The sequence below is a fragment of the Phlebotomus papatasi genome, chromosome 2 (genome assembly GCF_024763615.1).
Source record: "Phlebotomus papatasi isolate M1 chromosome 2, Ppap_2.1, whole genome shotgun sequence".
NCBI lineage: Eukaryota > Metazoa > Arthropoda > Insecta > Diptera > Psychodidae > Phlebotomus > Phlebotomus papatasi.
The window spans coordinates 54,203,247-54,220,174 of record NC_077223.1 but is presented as its reverse complement, the minus strand read 5'-3'; the positions used below and the strand labels follow the sequence as shown (position 1 = coordinate 54,220,174).

General features: G+C 39.0%; 2 protein-coding genes across 7 annotated transcripts in view; both read left to right on the top strand.

Moving 5' to 3' along the window:
• LOC129801718 (rhodanese domain-containing protein CG4456) overlaps positions 1–16,928 on the top strand; it is an 887,636-nt gene that overhangs the window by 229,968 nt on the left and 640,740 nt on the right. The gene's annotated exons all lie outside the window — the stretch shown is intronic.
• LOC129801672 (ATP-citrate synthase) overlaps positions 1–16,928 on the top strand; it is a 38,609-nt gene that overhangs the window by 9,630 nt on the left and 12,051 nt on the right. For all 6 annotated transcript variants that reach the window (XR_008751718.1, XR_008751717.1, XM_055846939.1 and 3 more), the window contains exons 4-6: positions 1,005–1,381; positions 4,372–4,630; positions 4,690–5,278. Coding sequence is in view for 4 of the 6 variants with exons in the window: in XM_055846939.1 (XP_055702914.1) it covers positions 1,005–1,381; positions 4,372–4,630; positions 4,690–5,278 (1,225 nt within the window). In the remaining 2 variants the exon portion in view is untranslated. The remainder of the gene's footprint in view (positions 1–1,004; positions 1,382–4,371; positions 4,631–4,689; positions 5,279–16,928) is intronic.

Here is a 16,928-nt window from a genome sequence, read left to right as displayed (position 1 = left end):
ATTGTTCTGAAATTCAGTTCAATTGTAAATTTTGTAACTAGATTTATAGGAGAATGTCGGAAGGAGGAAAAAACTTTATTTACTGACAATCTCTTTTTCGCAAGCACTAATTCATAATTCAAATGAATCACTTGAGTAATTGTCCAACTATGGAACGACTAATAAAAATTCATATTACGAGAAATACCTCAACTACTTCAAATATGTGAATTGCGTCCGTATAGAGAATGAGGGAATAAGAGAGAAGAAAAAAAGTATTGAGGTATATAAAAAATTTCGTTGCTGGGGAAATAATACATCAATGATTCCATAAATACTTTCTACCCAAAAAAAAATAAATAGAGAAGAAAATATTTGCCTATTTTTACATAATTAGCATTCAATCGAATAGTTTATTTTAATTTGATATTGCGATGGTTTTTCGTGGATATTCTGGGAAGATTTATTAATATTTCATAACTTTATGAATTATTTTGTTTTTTAACACTTTTTTTAATAGAAATTGGTTTGACGTCAAAATGAGTTCTAAGAAACTAATATATTTTTTTGTGAGTAATAAAGGTAAAATCTCTGACGAAATAGTCTTTATATCATTTTTAATACAGCTCATTATAAATTTATGATAAAATAAAACCATAATGCGAGAAAAAGTCATATTATTTAAAAATGGACCACATGATTGACTCATTTTAATATTTTATATCCTATAAAGAAAAAGTTCCTTAGTATTAATGATGGTCAATGGATTTTTTTTCTATAATTTATGTGCAAATGAATAACTTTTTAACTTGATTCATTCGATTCTCTGGTATAGATCAAGCATAATTTAAAAGGAAAATTGCATAAGTAATCGAATGATATAGATAAGAGATTTGTTGCATAAGGAAGCTAACCAATAAAAATATACGGTCCGATCACGCGTGATAAAGTGTCGCGAGTCTGACCATGCGAATGTCACAGGTCAATTGAAATCTTTATTTTTTTCTCGTGTATGAACTTTTTAGCCTCTCGTCGCGAAGCCAGATCAACTGATAAAGCGCCGTGGGAAGCTCGGTTTGATCACGGTGAATAAGAATTTCACGCAAGTGAAAGAATGGATTATGGCACGAATGGGAGCTGATCAGAAGATTGGAGCATGTGTAGGAACACTCAGGAATTTTATCATCGAACCCTTTCTGCCACATACAGATGACCAGGAGGCATATGTGTGCATTTATTCTCACAGATCAGCAGACACTATTCTTTTCCATCATCAAGGTGGTGTGGATATTGGTGATGTGGATGCTAAGGCGCTCAAGTTGGACATTCCGGTGGGACACACTGTCACGGCGGATGAAATTGAGCGAACTCTGCTTATCGAAGTATCAGCTACTAAAAAGAAGTGAGTATTATTTCGAATATAAAAGAATGATTTTTGTTACTGACGAAAGATAGATTTGACCGGTGCTACAGTCCCGAAAGCCAAAGTCCCGAATGGGTCGAAATCCCGAATGGATTCTGAAAAACCAAAATCTAGAAAGTCAAAATCCTAAAAGGGACAAAATTATACGGAGGATAATGTGTGGAATGATTTCCCAAAACGCAGAAAATTTCCCTTTGCCTCCAGCAGGCCGGGAGCAATCTTGGAAGTAGTTATGACACTTTTAGGCCCATTCGAAGTTTTGGTTTTTTACGATTTTGATCCATTTGGAAGGACAGATTCTCGTGAAAACCTAGCCCTATTTAGCTGGCGTCCTGGTCAACGCCGTCGGTCCATTGGAGGCTGGGTCGGTCTCGTTTCTCCAAAACATAGTGTCCTCCCCTAAAGACTTTCCAGCCTGGATCGTCCTCATCCTTATGAACCAGATGACCAGTCCACCGGAGCCTATTTTTAGCGTATTTGCTTGACGAAGTTTACCGCTCAATAGCGTTCATACACCTCATGGTTGTGTAGGCTCCAGAATCGTCTCTCCTCACATACGGGGCCAAAAATCCGTCGTAGAATCTTCCTCTCAAACGCGGCTAAAAGTTCGCAATTGTTTGCTAAGGACCCACGTCTCAGACGAATACGTGAGGACTGGCAGGATCATAGTCCTATTCTATACGGGTTCCGGTCAAAATCCCGAACGCCAAAATCCCGAAAGCCAAAATCCCGAACGCTAAAATCCCGAAAGTCAATATCCCGAATGGGCCAAAATCCCGAATTCTTAAAAGTGTCACAGCTACTCCCACGATTGTACCCGCGCTTGCTGGAGCCAAAAGGAAATATTCTGTGTCTTAGGAAATTATTCTAAACATTTTCCTCCATATAATTTCATCAATTTCAGGATTTTGAAAATTCGGGATTTTGGCTTTCGGGATTTTGGCTGCCACCGATTCTATACAGTAGCTTAGCTCATTCGTGCCGCTTGCTCAATCTTGGTGAAGGACTCTTGTATAGCTCTGGGATTACGTCTCATGATACCAATATCGTCAGCATAGGTTAGAAGTTGCATTGACTTAATTAGGAACAACCCCCCCCTTATGCTCACCATGGAGTCATGGATTGCTTTCTCCAGTGCCAGATTGAAGAGAGCGCGCGATAGTGCGTGCCCCTATCTAAGCCTGTTGTTGACACGGAACTGCCGTGACAACGATCCGTTCGCTGGCTATGGCTTCCTTTTAGTTTTACCCTGACAACATCCTACCAAAGTTGAATTTTGAATTTATTTATTAAAAAAATGATAAAAAGTTGTTCAAATATAAATAAGAAATATCTTTTTTTTTATCTTCGAAATCCATATGACTTCTTAACTCTTTTAGGACGATTGCAACACCGGTGTCCCAACATTTTTTTCCTACGGTCATCTAAAGTTTTCTTTTGTTCTTATTTTTTATGATCCCTAATTTTTTACCCTCTCGTCCTTAAAGGTGTCTACACACTACAAGCAATTTTCGTCAACAATTGCCTTTTTTAAAAAATTCTGACGTTTCTGCCTGAGTAAAAAAAAATATTTTCACTGATGCACTTAAAGAGTTAGGTCAGAATCACATTGACAGTAAAATGCTCACTGTCACCGTCAAAGCCCTCACCGTATTTCGTTGATTTACGCATTTTCATTGCAATTCTTACGCAAATTCTCAATGACCGTATTGCCTTATCTCATACTCTATGGTACTATGTGAAAATAATATAAGAAAATTGAAAAAAAATAAAACGAAAATACTATAAACGGTAAGCAAAAAAATTGTAGGATTTTTTTGCTACAGTTTTTCGTACAGTTTTTTCAGTACAGTACGAGTATGAGATAATGTTACACGGTAATTGAGAATTTGCGTAAAAATTACAATGGAAATGCGTAAATCAACGAAATACGGTGAGGGTTTTGACAGTGACGGTGAGCATTTTACTGCCAATGTGATTCTGCCCTTAACATGACTTTGTAGTGAGACTTTGTTTGACAGTGTGTCAAGTTTTTTTATTAGGTAAAACCTAAAGCAAATCAGCCAGAAAATTGCTTAAAATCTTCCTGCAAATATATTTTTATTTATGGACTTAACCCTCTAACGGTGTTTTCTTTAATATGCGAAAAAAAAGTTTTAAAACAATGTTTTCTATAGGATAATTATGATCCAATAAAGTCGAAAAAAACATCCATTCTTCATTATATCTTTTAGTTTGCGCCAATATTTTTTGTTGCTTTTTCTCTGACCTGTCACACAAAACTGGGAATAGCAACAAAACGAAGAGTCAAAATGAGTTAAAACTTTCGAGAGATGTTTAGAAGACTATTACCGAGGACAAATAAATAAAATATTTATTGTCGCTGTAAATGTGATTTTTGTGAAGACCGCTTGGAGGCGGTTTTACCCGTTAGAGGGTTAAGTTAAAAAAAAAACACAGATGCAGGAAAAATCTAATTTTATATTGGACCACTGTATATTGTCATGTTAAAGTAACATTGAAGAATAAGAATTTAATGAACTTTTTGAAATTAATTACCGGTCCAACATTGAATTAAGTGTTTGAGATAATTGGAGTACTAAGTGGCTTGAATCTTTTTTGGATTACCAGATTTGCTGACAATAAAGGTGTTCAAATGGCATTCAGTGATTCTACCCAAGCAGTACAAAATAACTTAACCAGAAATTATCGTTGTGCCAATGTTAAAAAACAGTTATTTCAACCAAACAAGCTATGAAAACCTTATTCAACAGTTAAATAATCAAGTTAAGAAAACTTCCTTCAGTAAGAAAAATAATTATTCCGTGTTCAAAAATGTCTCTTGCAAGGAAAAAGAATTGCTTTATAATATCTGCGTCGTAGTTGGTATCAGACATATTGGTATTCCTATTTATCAAATTCTTTTTTTGTTAAAACATAAATAAACGTGAAATAAATTTTCTTTGCAGATTTGTAGCCAATTTCATCTATAATCTCTATCAGTTGTACGTAGATCTCTACTTTACGTACTTGGAAATCAATCCACTTGTGGTGACAGGTCAATCAATTCATATCCTCGATCTAGCGGCTAAATTAGATTCCACGGCTGATTTTATTTGTCGGCAAAAATGGGGAGAGATTGATTATCCACCTCCCTTTGGACGAGATGCATATCCCGAAGAGGCATACATTGCTGATCTGGATGCCAAAAGTGGAGCTTCACTCAAAGTAAGTGCAGCATTGCGGTAAATGTGTTTCAAATGTGTTAATTGGCAACATATTTGCAGTTGACAATTCTGAATAGGAACGGAAGAATTTGGACGATGGTGGCTGGCGGAGGTGCCAGTGTCATCTATTCTGATACAATTTGTGACTTGGGTAGTGCTAGTGAACTGGCCAACTATGGTGAGTACAGTGGGGCACCTTCTGAGCAACAGACATATGAGTATGCCAAGACCATCCTCACCCTGATGACGTCGTCTCCGAAGCATCCTGAGGGAAAAGTTCTGATCACTGGTGGTGGCATTGCCAATTTCACCAATGTCGCTGCCACTTTTCGGGGTATCATTAGTGCTCTGCGCGAGTTTCAACCACGACTCGTTGAGCACAATGTCTCCATCTTCGTGAGACGTGCTGGACCCAACTACCAGGAGGGTCTGAGGAAGATGAGGGAAATTGGCAAGAGCTTGGGCATTCCACTGCATGTATTTGGACCTGAGACTCATATGACGGCCATCTGTGGAATGGCTCTCAACAAGAAGCCCATTCCTCAAGCGTGCAATGTGGATTTTGCCACAGCTAACTTCCTTCTACCAGGTGGACAACAGCAACAGGAAGCCATGAAGCAGCAGACACAATCGCCGGAAAAAGCGGGAGGTAAGGCTGATTTTTTTTTGTTAACGAAATTTGTGTCTCACGTTCACAATGTTACTCCATATGTGCTAAAAAATGTCACGTATTTCACTTTTTCACTTGCTTTCGGTGCTCCATTGGCAGAAATTTGTTAAAATGATTGAAAGAGAAATAATAAATGAAATATGTATAATTTTTCTTTTATGGCTGCGGCACTCCTTTTAGAAAAGGAAAATTTCATGAAATCAAAATTCATATGCCTTTCTTTCTCACACGTTTTTCATATGTCTATCTCACTCTTTCGCACTCCAAATTCGATTGAACTAAATTGAATTTGTTGTGATTTAAAAAAAAAGAGGACTCTGCAAGAATGAAATAGACATATGGACTGTGTGTAAAAAAGAAAGGTATTCGAAAAATAATGATGAATAATGATGAAAATTTCCTGATCTAAAAGGTGTGCCGAAGCCATTATTTTCCATTTTTAAATTTAATTTAAAATTTATACAAGCAAGAAATTATTCAGCCGAATTTGGGAAAAACTTACCAGTGATTTATATTAAAAAGAAAGTTGATTTCCAGCATTTTCTTTTTTCTGGAAACTTAAAAAAATTCCTTTGACATTTAAATTTCCCATTATTTTCGTATTTAAAAAGTTAACCGTTTTACGAAATGCGTTTAAACTTTCATTATTACTAATTGTATCAAGGCTTAATAAACACTGAAAAAGAATATCGTCTTGCAGTAGATAGGGGCCCAAATAGGCTTTGGTTAATCGTCGTGAATATTTAACCTGTAAAATTTGGCAGTAAGGGATTAGGTAATAGAAAATTATGCACAGGACTTTTAATCAATGATCCTCAACGTTCAGTGTATTACAGTTTGAGATTAATCATAAATACTAAATTTTACAGACTAAATTTTCTCAAGGATCAGACTGCATCTTTTCGGGCCTTAAGAACTTTAGTCAACTCTTTGGCGGTGAGATCTCCGGCTTGATCCTGGCTATTATGAGTTCGAGTCACACAAAGGTGCAATATACTAAATATCGGGAATTGAACCCTGCGAATATGCCGAAAATAGACCGGTTAGCTTTTAATTGTTAATATCTTTGGTCGGGTTTCGGTCAAAATTCCGAAAGTCAAAATCTCGAAAAGGCGAAAGTCTCAAAAGCCAAAATCCCCGAAGTGTCGAAATCCTGAAAGTTAAAATTCTGAATTAATCAAAATCTCGAAAGGGTCAAAATCCGTAAAATCCAAACTCCTTAAAGGGCGAAATTCCGAAAAGCCAAAATCTCTAAAACCAAAATCCCGAATATTTTGAAATCCTGAAAGGGTCAACAAAATTCCGAATGAATCAAAATCCTGGATGAGTCAAAATTCCTAAGAGCCAAACTCCCGAAAAGGCAAAATCCCCAAGAGACCAAAATTCCAAAAGCCAAAATCTTAAACGTAAAAACCTGAAAGGGCTGAAGTACCGAGTGGGCTAAAATAATTAATTACTCCCTCCGTCCCAAAAAAAGTCGTACGTTTGGGGAAAAAATAGGGATTAAGGAATTGTTTTACGGAATGTTTTTGTTAATAGTAAATATCTTACGTATGAACTATTCTCCATCTTCAGTAGTAATATTGAGGCCCACCTACCACGGTAAGATTAGGAACTGGTGTCTTGAAGATTTATTTTTTTTCACTTTTTTTCGAAGAGCCCCGGTCGATATGTAACTTTTGAAAATTCTACTGCAATTAACATTTTTAACTAGAATTTCATTTAAAAATTTAATGTACCAAAGAAGGGATTTATAGTTCTTTTCGTTATGCCATAACAATGGGTCTAAATTTACAAAAAGGGCAATAAAACCAATCTTGCTCTTTTTTTCTACGTTCTGTGATATGGGTGCTGAATGGTTGGAGATAAAGATTTGATGTCTTTGGACAACCCCCACCCCCCGTAGGTCAACTTTTGGATTTTCAATATGTTCCCAGTTTCCCCCCGCCCCTCCTCTTCCTCAGAAAAAAATCGCACTATGTGTTTTTGAGCAATCCCAAAAAAAGAATATGGTTTTTGGAAGGGAAGGGAGGGGGGAGGGTAAATGAGGGGTAGGGTAATGATCCTAAGGTAAACTTACGAGGGCGCCGCCAAAGGTGCCAAGGTTCTATCTCCAACCTTTTGGTACTTAAATCTTACTAAAAATATTCAAAAGAAAGATGTTTTTAAGACATTGTTTTTTTATCTTACAATCGTAGGTGGACCACCATATTACCACTGAAGATGGAGGATAGTATATACATAAGATATTTCCAATACACAGCATTTCTACTTTACACCGTCTCTTCCTAGCGATATTCTTCCAAACGTACGACTTTTTCTGGGACAAGAATTTTTCTCAAACGTACGACTTTTTTTGGGGACGGAGGGAGTATTTTATATCATTTATTCAAGGTTTGGTCTCTTTGGAATTTCGTGCCAGGGATTTTGGCCGATACTGCGACAGTCAAATCACAGTTAAGAGGAAGTCCGATCTATTTATTGGCGGCAGAAATATAACAACAACTAATTTATCGGAAAGGGGCTATGGGGATCGGAGAAGGTCAAGGTTTTCTTTGTTTTAAAGGAGTAATACCCAGCTATAAGCTATTAAATAAATCAAGAAATTTGTTTTGATTAATATGATAAAAAAATATGGCTCATGTAATCGTATCGATCATCCAAGGGTTAATTTACGATCCTTACTTTTACTTTAAAGCTGACAAACATATTGCGTTGAATCTGATTAAAATCTTTTTTATTGTTATTGTATGAATAGGTATAAAAGATTGGATTGTCAAATTGGTTTGTCCTGGAGGGGAATTCCGTAACAGTATGACAATGTCATATGGCAAATTTAAAATTTTTCAAGTGGCACTTAGTGGACTTTAGTGTTATTATGCGCCCGAATTTACCACGAATGACATTGTCATATTGTTACAGAATTCCCTTACTGGTATTCTGCTTTATCCAAAATTTCACATTTTAACTCTTTCGCGGCCCACTTTTATTCAGCAGATGAATTCATGTAAAATTGAGTTTTTCCTAATGCTTTATGATCAAATATAATAGTTCTGAGAGGAAAAAAAAATTTCCATTGCGTGAAAACTCGGAAAAACCCCGGGTCATATATGACCCTGTTGTCCTCAAGGGAAGTGTACATACCATTTTCAAAATCTATACCACGGGCTTTTTAAGAGTTTTTTTTTTGCTTGAAGTTACTAATTTGGCCAAAACCATGGCAAACTGGATTGTCTTCATGAACACTGTACTCCTGGTGTTCAAGGAATCTTCCTGGTAATCCCTTGAACAGTCACTGTCACAATATTTTGAGTGGTATTTGGTAAAAATAAACTTATCCACATAGGGGAGACTGGGGCACATGTAACCATTTTCGATAGATGCGAATTTGAGGTGATTTTCCAAGGACACTGTGACTTTTTGGAAAATATTTTTTAACTCATGTTTTACCCTTGGGTATAGGCAATTCGTCGAGGGTAATGCGGATGCTGGAAAACAATTGAGTTTTTCATAAAAATAAAATTTGTGTCACTGTGCATTTTTCTCTTTTCACAAAATACCTGGGGTAGAAGTAACCACTTTCTGGGGAGGATGTAAACACCCCTTTTTCCACCCTTCAAATTAACTTTACACCACTTTCAATTATTTTAATTACTTAAGAGATATATAAAGACTGTATATTTTTCAAAAAATCACGACACTTTTTACAAAGAATAATTAAAATAGCAAAAAAACTAAAAGCATGCATATCAAAGACATTTTTCAATGGATTTTCCCCATATTTTGACATCATGTGACTTTTATTTAACACAGCGCCACCAATTTTTTTCGTAATCTATGAATTATAGATATTTCGCATGAAGGTCAATTTCCCGCTCTTTTACCTACTCATTTTGTGAAATTGAAATTGCCTGGTTACATCTACCCCAAATGCTGTTTTCTGACCAATTATTAATTCTTTTGAAATAATGAGAATCTCAATTTCTCTAGTAAATCCATAAATATAATCCTAAAAGATGTAGGAAAGAACTGGTATTGCTACATTTCGATTATTTTACACAGTTTTTAATTTCCAGGTGGAAATCCAAATGACCAAAATAATTGAAATATCAACATTTTCGGGAAAAATGATTTTTATTTTTAAAGTATTAGGATTTTATTGACCAATTCTTCTGTGGACATACATCCCCATGGTATCTATGAATGCTTATGGGTTTTATCCTCTGGAGTCTTAAAATTAATGAAAAAAATCACAGTGGTTACAACTACCCCAGATTACTACTGCCCCAGTTCCCCCTATTTATTCACACACAATACAATTGCACAATATGAGACGCTTGCAGAATACTCTAAAATATTGCAAAATATGTTATAATTCATCAGATATAAGATGAAATGTCCAGGAGCAAGATGTCCCACCTGCTTTTCACAAAGAAAAACAATGTCCCAACTACATTTCGCTATAGGTTTGGGACGAAAACAGTGTTACCCTTGGGGACAATAGGGTCATATATGACACGGAAAATTCTACACGCTTTTCTGGAAAATTGAGAGTAGTTTATGGAGATGGAAGGGTGCAAATTTACCTGGAAATATATCCGGTTGAGAAGGAACAAAATTCCGTTTGCTGAGGTCTTCCAGTCTCCGTGCTAATTGAAGTAGTGTATTGCGGTAGATTGATCACTTGATCTTATTGTTCACTTTGTTTAGTTTTAGAGTTTTAGAGGATGGTTTAGTTTGTATTTAGAGGAAAATTTATTTCACACGCGTGAGCTCAATGGATGTTAGCGCAAGACTGATGAAATTTAGGGTTGTCTTATTAGGGTTTTTTTTAAGTGGTGAATTTGAAATGTCCGCTAGAGGCGCGCGGATGTAGTGGTGAGAAACTTAAATTTAAATAGTGAGAGGCATGATCAGCCGTTACATGCTCCCCCTTGAAGGCCCGAAGGGTCCTTCTGTGTTGTGGAGAGTTGATCATCCTCAGGCGATGGTAGTCGGCAAATCTTTGCTATGGATCTTTTGTACAGCCCTTTAGGAGTGCGGACTGTCACGACACGTACCTTGGAGTCCTTGCCGGGATGGAGCTGATGAATTATTCCAAGGGGCCACTGATGAGATGGTGCATTGTCCTCGTGAATAATCACCAAATCTCCAATTTTCAAATTTGGTTGAGGTGAAAACCACTTTGTCCTTCTTTGGAGCTCAGTGAGGTATTCAAGTCTCCAACGATGTGAAAAATTTTGAATTATCTGCTGACACAGCTGCCAGTGATCGAGGCGATTGAGTGGAATTTCTTGAAGGCTAGGGCTCGGGACTGCGTTTAGAGGTTTGCCTACCAGAAAGTGTCCAGGAGTGAGGCAGGAAGGCTCTGATGGATCATCACTGAGTGCTGTAAGTGGCCTACTGTTGAGAATGCTCTCCACTTGAGTCAAAATCGTGTAGAGATCCTCGTATGTAAAGCATCTGTCACCAATGGTTCGAAGTAGATGGTGTTTCAGCGACCTTACGGCGGATTCCCAAAGACCACCGTGATGAGGAGAGCGTGGTGGTTGGAAATGCCATGTGATTCCCATAGAAGTGGCTGTTGATGAGAGCTCATCCTGGCAAACTTGAGAGTCTAAAAGTGACTGCAATTCCTTGTCAGCTGAAGTGAAGTTTGTGGCGTTGTCACTAAAGACATGAAGAGGAGCTGACCGTCTTGCAGCGAATCTACGAAGAGCTGCGATGAAAGCTTCACAGCTCAGATTACTGACAAGCTCGAGATGGACAGCTTTTGTAGAGAGGCAAATAAAAACAGCCACATAAGCTTTTCGTGGAGTTCCTCCGCGTTTCAGGTCTGGTCTAACCCACATTGGACCACAGAAATCAACGCCCGTGTTGTGAAAAGGAGAAGTTGCAATTACTCGTTCTTGAGGTAGATCACCCATGAACTGTTGTTGAAGGCGTGGCTTGCAGCGAATGCATCGGACACAATTATGCACAACTTGACGAGTCAAGTTACGTGCTCCCAATGGCCAGAAACGCTGTCTTAAGATCGACAGAAGTAGTTGAGGGCCTGCATGGAGATTTTTTCGATGTTCATGAGTGGTGATCAGTCGGGCAAGCTCCCCCTTTGGCAGCAGAATGGGGTGACGGGTGTCATAGGACTCGTCCGATTGAGAGAGACGACCACCAACTCTGATGAGACCATCCTTGTCGATAAATGGAGAAAGGTACTTGTAGGTTTTCATGCTTCTGTTTGAGTTGAGAGTGTTGTTCTCGATGGCCTTAGCAACTTCTGAGAGTTTAGCATTCTGCTCCCATTTCAGCAGCATCACTTCAGCATGATGAATTTCAGTCACAGAGATTGGGCCAAATGAATGAGAAGATTTGCTGGCTACAGAGAGGAACCGGAAAGAAATGGCAAGTACCCGTGTAACTTGTGAGTAGTCAGAAGACTCTGATACAAGTTTGGATATGAAGTCTGGTGGTGGAAGTGCAGATTGTGTTTCTTCCGGTAGAGATGCCAGCAAAAATGACTGATTTTCGATAGAATTTGGTTGAGGCCATTCTGAGGTTGGCTGGAGTAGAAAGGATGGACCATGCCACCAAAGCGATGAAGAGTGTAGGTTTTGCACAGTAGATCCCCGTGAGATGATATCCGCTGGATTAAGAATCCCTGGGACATGGTGCCAATCCTCACGTTGAGATAGTGTATGAATCATTCCGATTTTGTGAACAACGAAACTATCAAACTTGTTCTGAGACGATCGTATTTGATGGTAAACGACTATTGAATCTGTCCAATAGAAGCAGCTGGTGATGTTTAGTATAGTGCGGAATTTATCCATTATTTGAGCACCAAGAACTGCACTGAGAAGCTCCAGTCGAGGAATGGACAGCTTTGCAAGTGGAGCTACCCTGGATTTTGCGTAGATGAGGTGAGATGACCGATGATTTTCATCTGCTGTCACATAGTACAGAACTGCACCATATGCGACTTGACTGCTGTCGCAGAACATATGCAATTCTTCCGAGGTGGGAGATTTGACAGTGGAGGCCCAACGAGGAATTTCGATGATCGAAATGTTTTTGAGATCCTCTAGGTAAGTTTCCCATGTGGAAAGGAGGTCCAGTGGTAGCTGATCATCCCATGAAAGTCCCAATTGCCAAAGTGACTGCATGAATATCTTGCCTCTGACAACAAGCGGACCCAGAAAACCCTCAGGATCAAACAGTCGAGCAATAACGGAGAAGACTTGTCTCTTTGTTGTAGCTGGTGACTCGTCTGTTGAGAAATCATAGTGAAATACGTCACGTTGCGCATTCCACTTCATTCCAAGGGTGCTGACGGAATGTTCAGGAACATCGAGAGAGGTCGTAGAATCATCGGTCATTTGAAGAAGCTCCTTGCGGTTTGAACACCACTTGGTGAGAGTGAGACCAGCTGATTGAGTAAGATTGATCAGCTGCTGTTGAGTGTTGAGAGCTTCGTCAATTGTATGACAAGAAAGCAGGCAATCATCTACGTAGAAGTTGTGGAGAATGGCATGAGAGGCTCTTGGATATGACTCCTGTTCATCCACAGCTAGCTGATTGAGTGCCCGTGTGGCCAAGAAAGGCGAGGACGCAACGCCAAAACAGACTCCAGTAAGCCTGTACTCTTTAATCGGCTCAGAAGTGGAATTTCTCCAAAGTATCCTTTGCAAGTCCCTGTGAGGAGGATAGAGGAGGAATTGCGGATACATTTGACGAATGTCAGCGCTGAGTGCAATGGGATGTCTTCTGAACAACATGAGAGTAGCGACAAGTTCAGGCTGAACTGTAGGTCCAACTTTTAGCACATCATTGAGACTGAGTCCAGTGGAAGAGCGAGAGCTAGCGTTGTAGACAATACGGATCTTTGTGGTCGTTGAAGATTCCTTTACCACTGGATGATGTGGAAGGTAGTAGACAGGCAGGGAACTCTCATTATTGGAGATGGGCTCAAGAAAACCTTCATTGAGATATTGTTGAATGGAGTTGGCATAGTCAGCCTTGAGTTCAGGACTTTTGGCAAGGCGTTTCTCCAAACGTATAAATTGGCGAGTTGCATTGTCCTTGTTGTCCCCCAAGTTTTCGACAATGGATCGAAGAGGAAGGTGAAGAACATATCTGCCGGTTGAGTCCCTGAACGTAGTTTCAGAAAACAATTGCTCAACTTCCTTGTGTTCCTGAGATGGTGGAGGGTTAGAAGGAACATTTTCGACTTCCCAAAACTTCTTTAGGGTTTTATCGATGCTTGAGAGAGTAGTGAGACAGCAAGTGAGATTGGAGGTAGGCTGCTGTGGTGATGTATGGGCTCCGACAATAATCCACCCAAAGTCCGTGTTCTTCAGCTGGGGAAGTCCAGGACCCAATTTGATAGACTCATCCTTCACAATGTCGAAGTATTGAGCAGCACCAATAAGGATATCAATTGGTTGAGTGACATTCCAGGTAGGGTCTGCCAGAATAACATTCTGAGGAAGTGGGATGGATTTAGTGTCTACTTCCCAATTAGGGAGATCTCCTGCGATTTTCGGAACTACCAGAGAATTGAATTCAAGATGTACGTCATTGAGTCGAGACTGAACAATAGTGTCTGTCTGATGCTTTGCGAGGCTGTGAGAATTAGTAACTCCACAAATCATGACAGAGGAGGAGGACTTGTTCAATTTTAGCTTTTGACAGAGTTCCTGAGTCATCAAATTCATCTGGGCACCCGAGTCTAGGATGGCCCTGCAAAGATGAACATTGTTGTCTCTATCCAGGATTTTCACCACTGCAGTAGCCAGAAAGACCTTGCTGACAGTATGTGAAGAAAGAACAGTAGAGGATACGGCGACAGTTTGAGTGACAGGTGTATCCTTTGAAGTCGAGGTTGTAGGGGTATGTTCGGATAGAGCAGGTTTTTGAGTTTGTGGAGTAGTAGATTGTGATGAAGTAGACGAGGAGGGATATGCATCATGTAACAACGTTGAATGCTTTATTGAACACTTCTTGCACTTTGAGGACTGACAATGCTTTGTCATGTGCTTCCCAAAACAATTTCGGCAAAGATTATGAGACTTGACGAACTCTAATCTGTCGACTGGACTGAGTGCCTCGAATTTGGGACATTTGTAAAGTCTGTGTTGTCCCTCCTTGCAGCAATCACAAACACTAGAAGAATCAGTTGTTAGCAAGTTGGTTGTGGACGGCTTTGAGCGAAGAATAGCCTTTGGAGGGGGTTGAGATTTTATAGTAGGGGTTTTCTCGATTGGAGGCGTGTAGATCGCAAGTGCCTTTGCACGTCCCTCAAGAAAACTATCAAAGCGCTCCCATGTTGGAACCTTTCCCTTTATTGTATTAGCCCATAGAATCTTGGAATCATGGTCTAGGCGTTGGGATGCCCAATAAACAAGCCATATATCCCGTCCCGTTGCTTGCATTGTATCGAGAGAGTGCAGAATTGAGTTGCAAGTAGTACGGAACTCACGGACAGACGCTTGAGAAGAAGATTTGATATTTGGTAGGGAAAGAAATCTCTGAATACTGTCATTGATTATAGCAGAAAGATCATCATATGTTTCTGAGAGGAGTTCCCAAGCAGCGCGATAATTTGCATCGCAGATTTTCAAACGTTGTACTGTCCTTAGGGGCTCATCTTTCAGGTATGAAATGAGATATTGCATTTTGTGAGAATCTGGAAGCTGAGAATTCCCAATAGAGGACAGGAAAATGTCCTTGAATGTTGGCCAATCTTCATATGACCCGGAGAAGGTGGGAACTTTGATTGGCTCGAGCTTTACATTATCAATTTCATCACGGCCTGATAACTTCTCCAACACTTTTGAGAATTTGTCCACGAAAATGTCAAATTTTGAGTCGGATAGGTTTTCATTGGAACCATGAGATGACTTGGGGGGTTTCTCAACCTCAGCGTTAGATGCAGTATTCTTTTTGTTGATGATAACCCTAATGGAAGTATCGAGATTGTCGATTGTGGCATAAAGTTCATCAAAGCTATTTTCTTCCTCAGCCACATTTACCCCATCTTCCGCAATTATTTGCTCATGCAAATTTGAAAGCTTATCCCTGACTTCCGTAAGATACTCGAGTTTAGCTTTAAGCTCTTCTTGGATTGACGGGATAATCAATTGAGACTCATCCAAAGACTCCACAAAACGAATTATTCGTGTCACCGACCCCTTAATTACGCCTCTCTTTGTCTTCAGTGACATTTCGCAAAGTTGGAGGACGAGCTGATACCCGAAGACCCGAAGAAAATGCGATAAATTGGAGGGAGACTTACCCTAGATGAGGTTATGTATCGTTTCGTTGTGTCAGAGTGTGTGTGAGAAAGCCTCGTGGGACCTCGTGGCAGAAAATGAGGTTATAGTCTTCCGGACGGTCAATAAACAATGGTTAGCACCGATATTGAAGCCCCAGAGAGACGAGATGCCCCTTCGTTAGGAAGAGCCTCGAGGATTGTCAGTCAATTAGTGACTGAGATGAGTGAAACGCCCCTGGAATGACGCGTTGTGCGTTTCCGGACAGATGAGGTGTCTCAGATGGATGGAAGTATCGACGCTCCCGGTCGATACTTGCAGAAAGATGCTGGTTTTGTCGTCTCGTCCAGACGACTGCGGTGTGAAGGACCAAATTATGGAGATGGAAGGGTGCAAATTTACCTGGAAATATATCCGGTTGAGAAGGAACAAATTATGGAGATGGAAGGGTGCAAATTTACCTGGAAATATATCCGGTTGAGAAGGAACAAAATTCCGTTTGCTGAGGTCTTCCAGTCTCCGTGCTAATTGAAGTAGTGTATTGCGGTAGATTGATCACTTGATCTTATTGTTCACTTTGTTTAGTTTTAGAGTTTTAGAGGATGGTTTAGTTTGTATTTAGAGGAAAATTTATTTCACACGCGTGAGCTCAATGGATGTTAGCGCAAGACTGATGAAATTTAGGGTTGTCTTATTAGGGTTTTTTTTAAGTGGTGAATTTGAAATGTCCGCTAGAGGCGCGCGGATGTAGTGGTGAGAAACTTAAATTTAAATAGTGAGAGGCATGATCAGCCGTTACAGTTTATTATATCAAAATATGCAATATACAATCTTTGGATATTCTATTTTGTGTTTCTAAAGAACTTTTTGCTGAAAAAAATAAATTAATATAAAAAATTTTGAAAAAGAAAAATCATTTCACAAAGTTCGAAATTAGTGATTTTTGATCTCATATATTTTCTTTTCCTGAATATCTGGAGTCTTGAGAAAATTAGCCAAGAATCTTGCATCCTTCATAGATAGATTTCAATTAATGTAAATAGTCAAAAAAAAATTATTTTTTCTCCGGGTCATATATGACCCTAATGACGCGAAAGAGTTAAAGCTATTGTATGTGTTTTTACAACATTTCTGTTAATTCCATGGCAGGAAGTTATGAACAGAGATTAAGACACGTTTATGCATAAAGTTATTAATATTAATTTGCATGAAATCTGCATTGTTAATGCATTGAGTGAAAAACAGAAAATATTGGGAAACTTTTTTTTTGCATGATATCCGTTTGCGAATCATTTTTGTTTTGGTGAAATTGCCGTGTGGACTCTGTCTATATAAAGTCTCCGGTATAAGAGTAAATA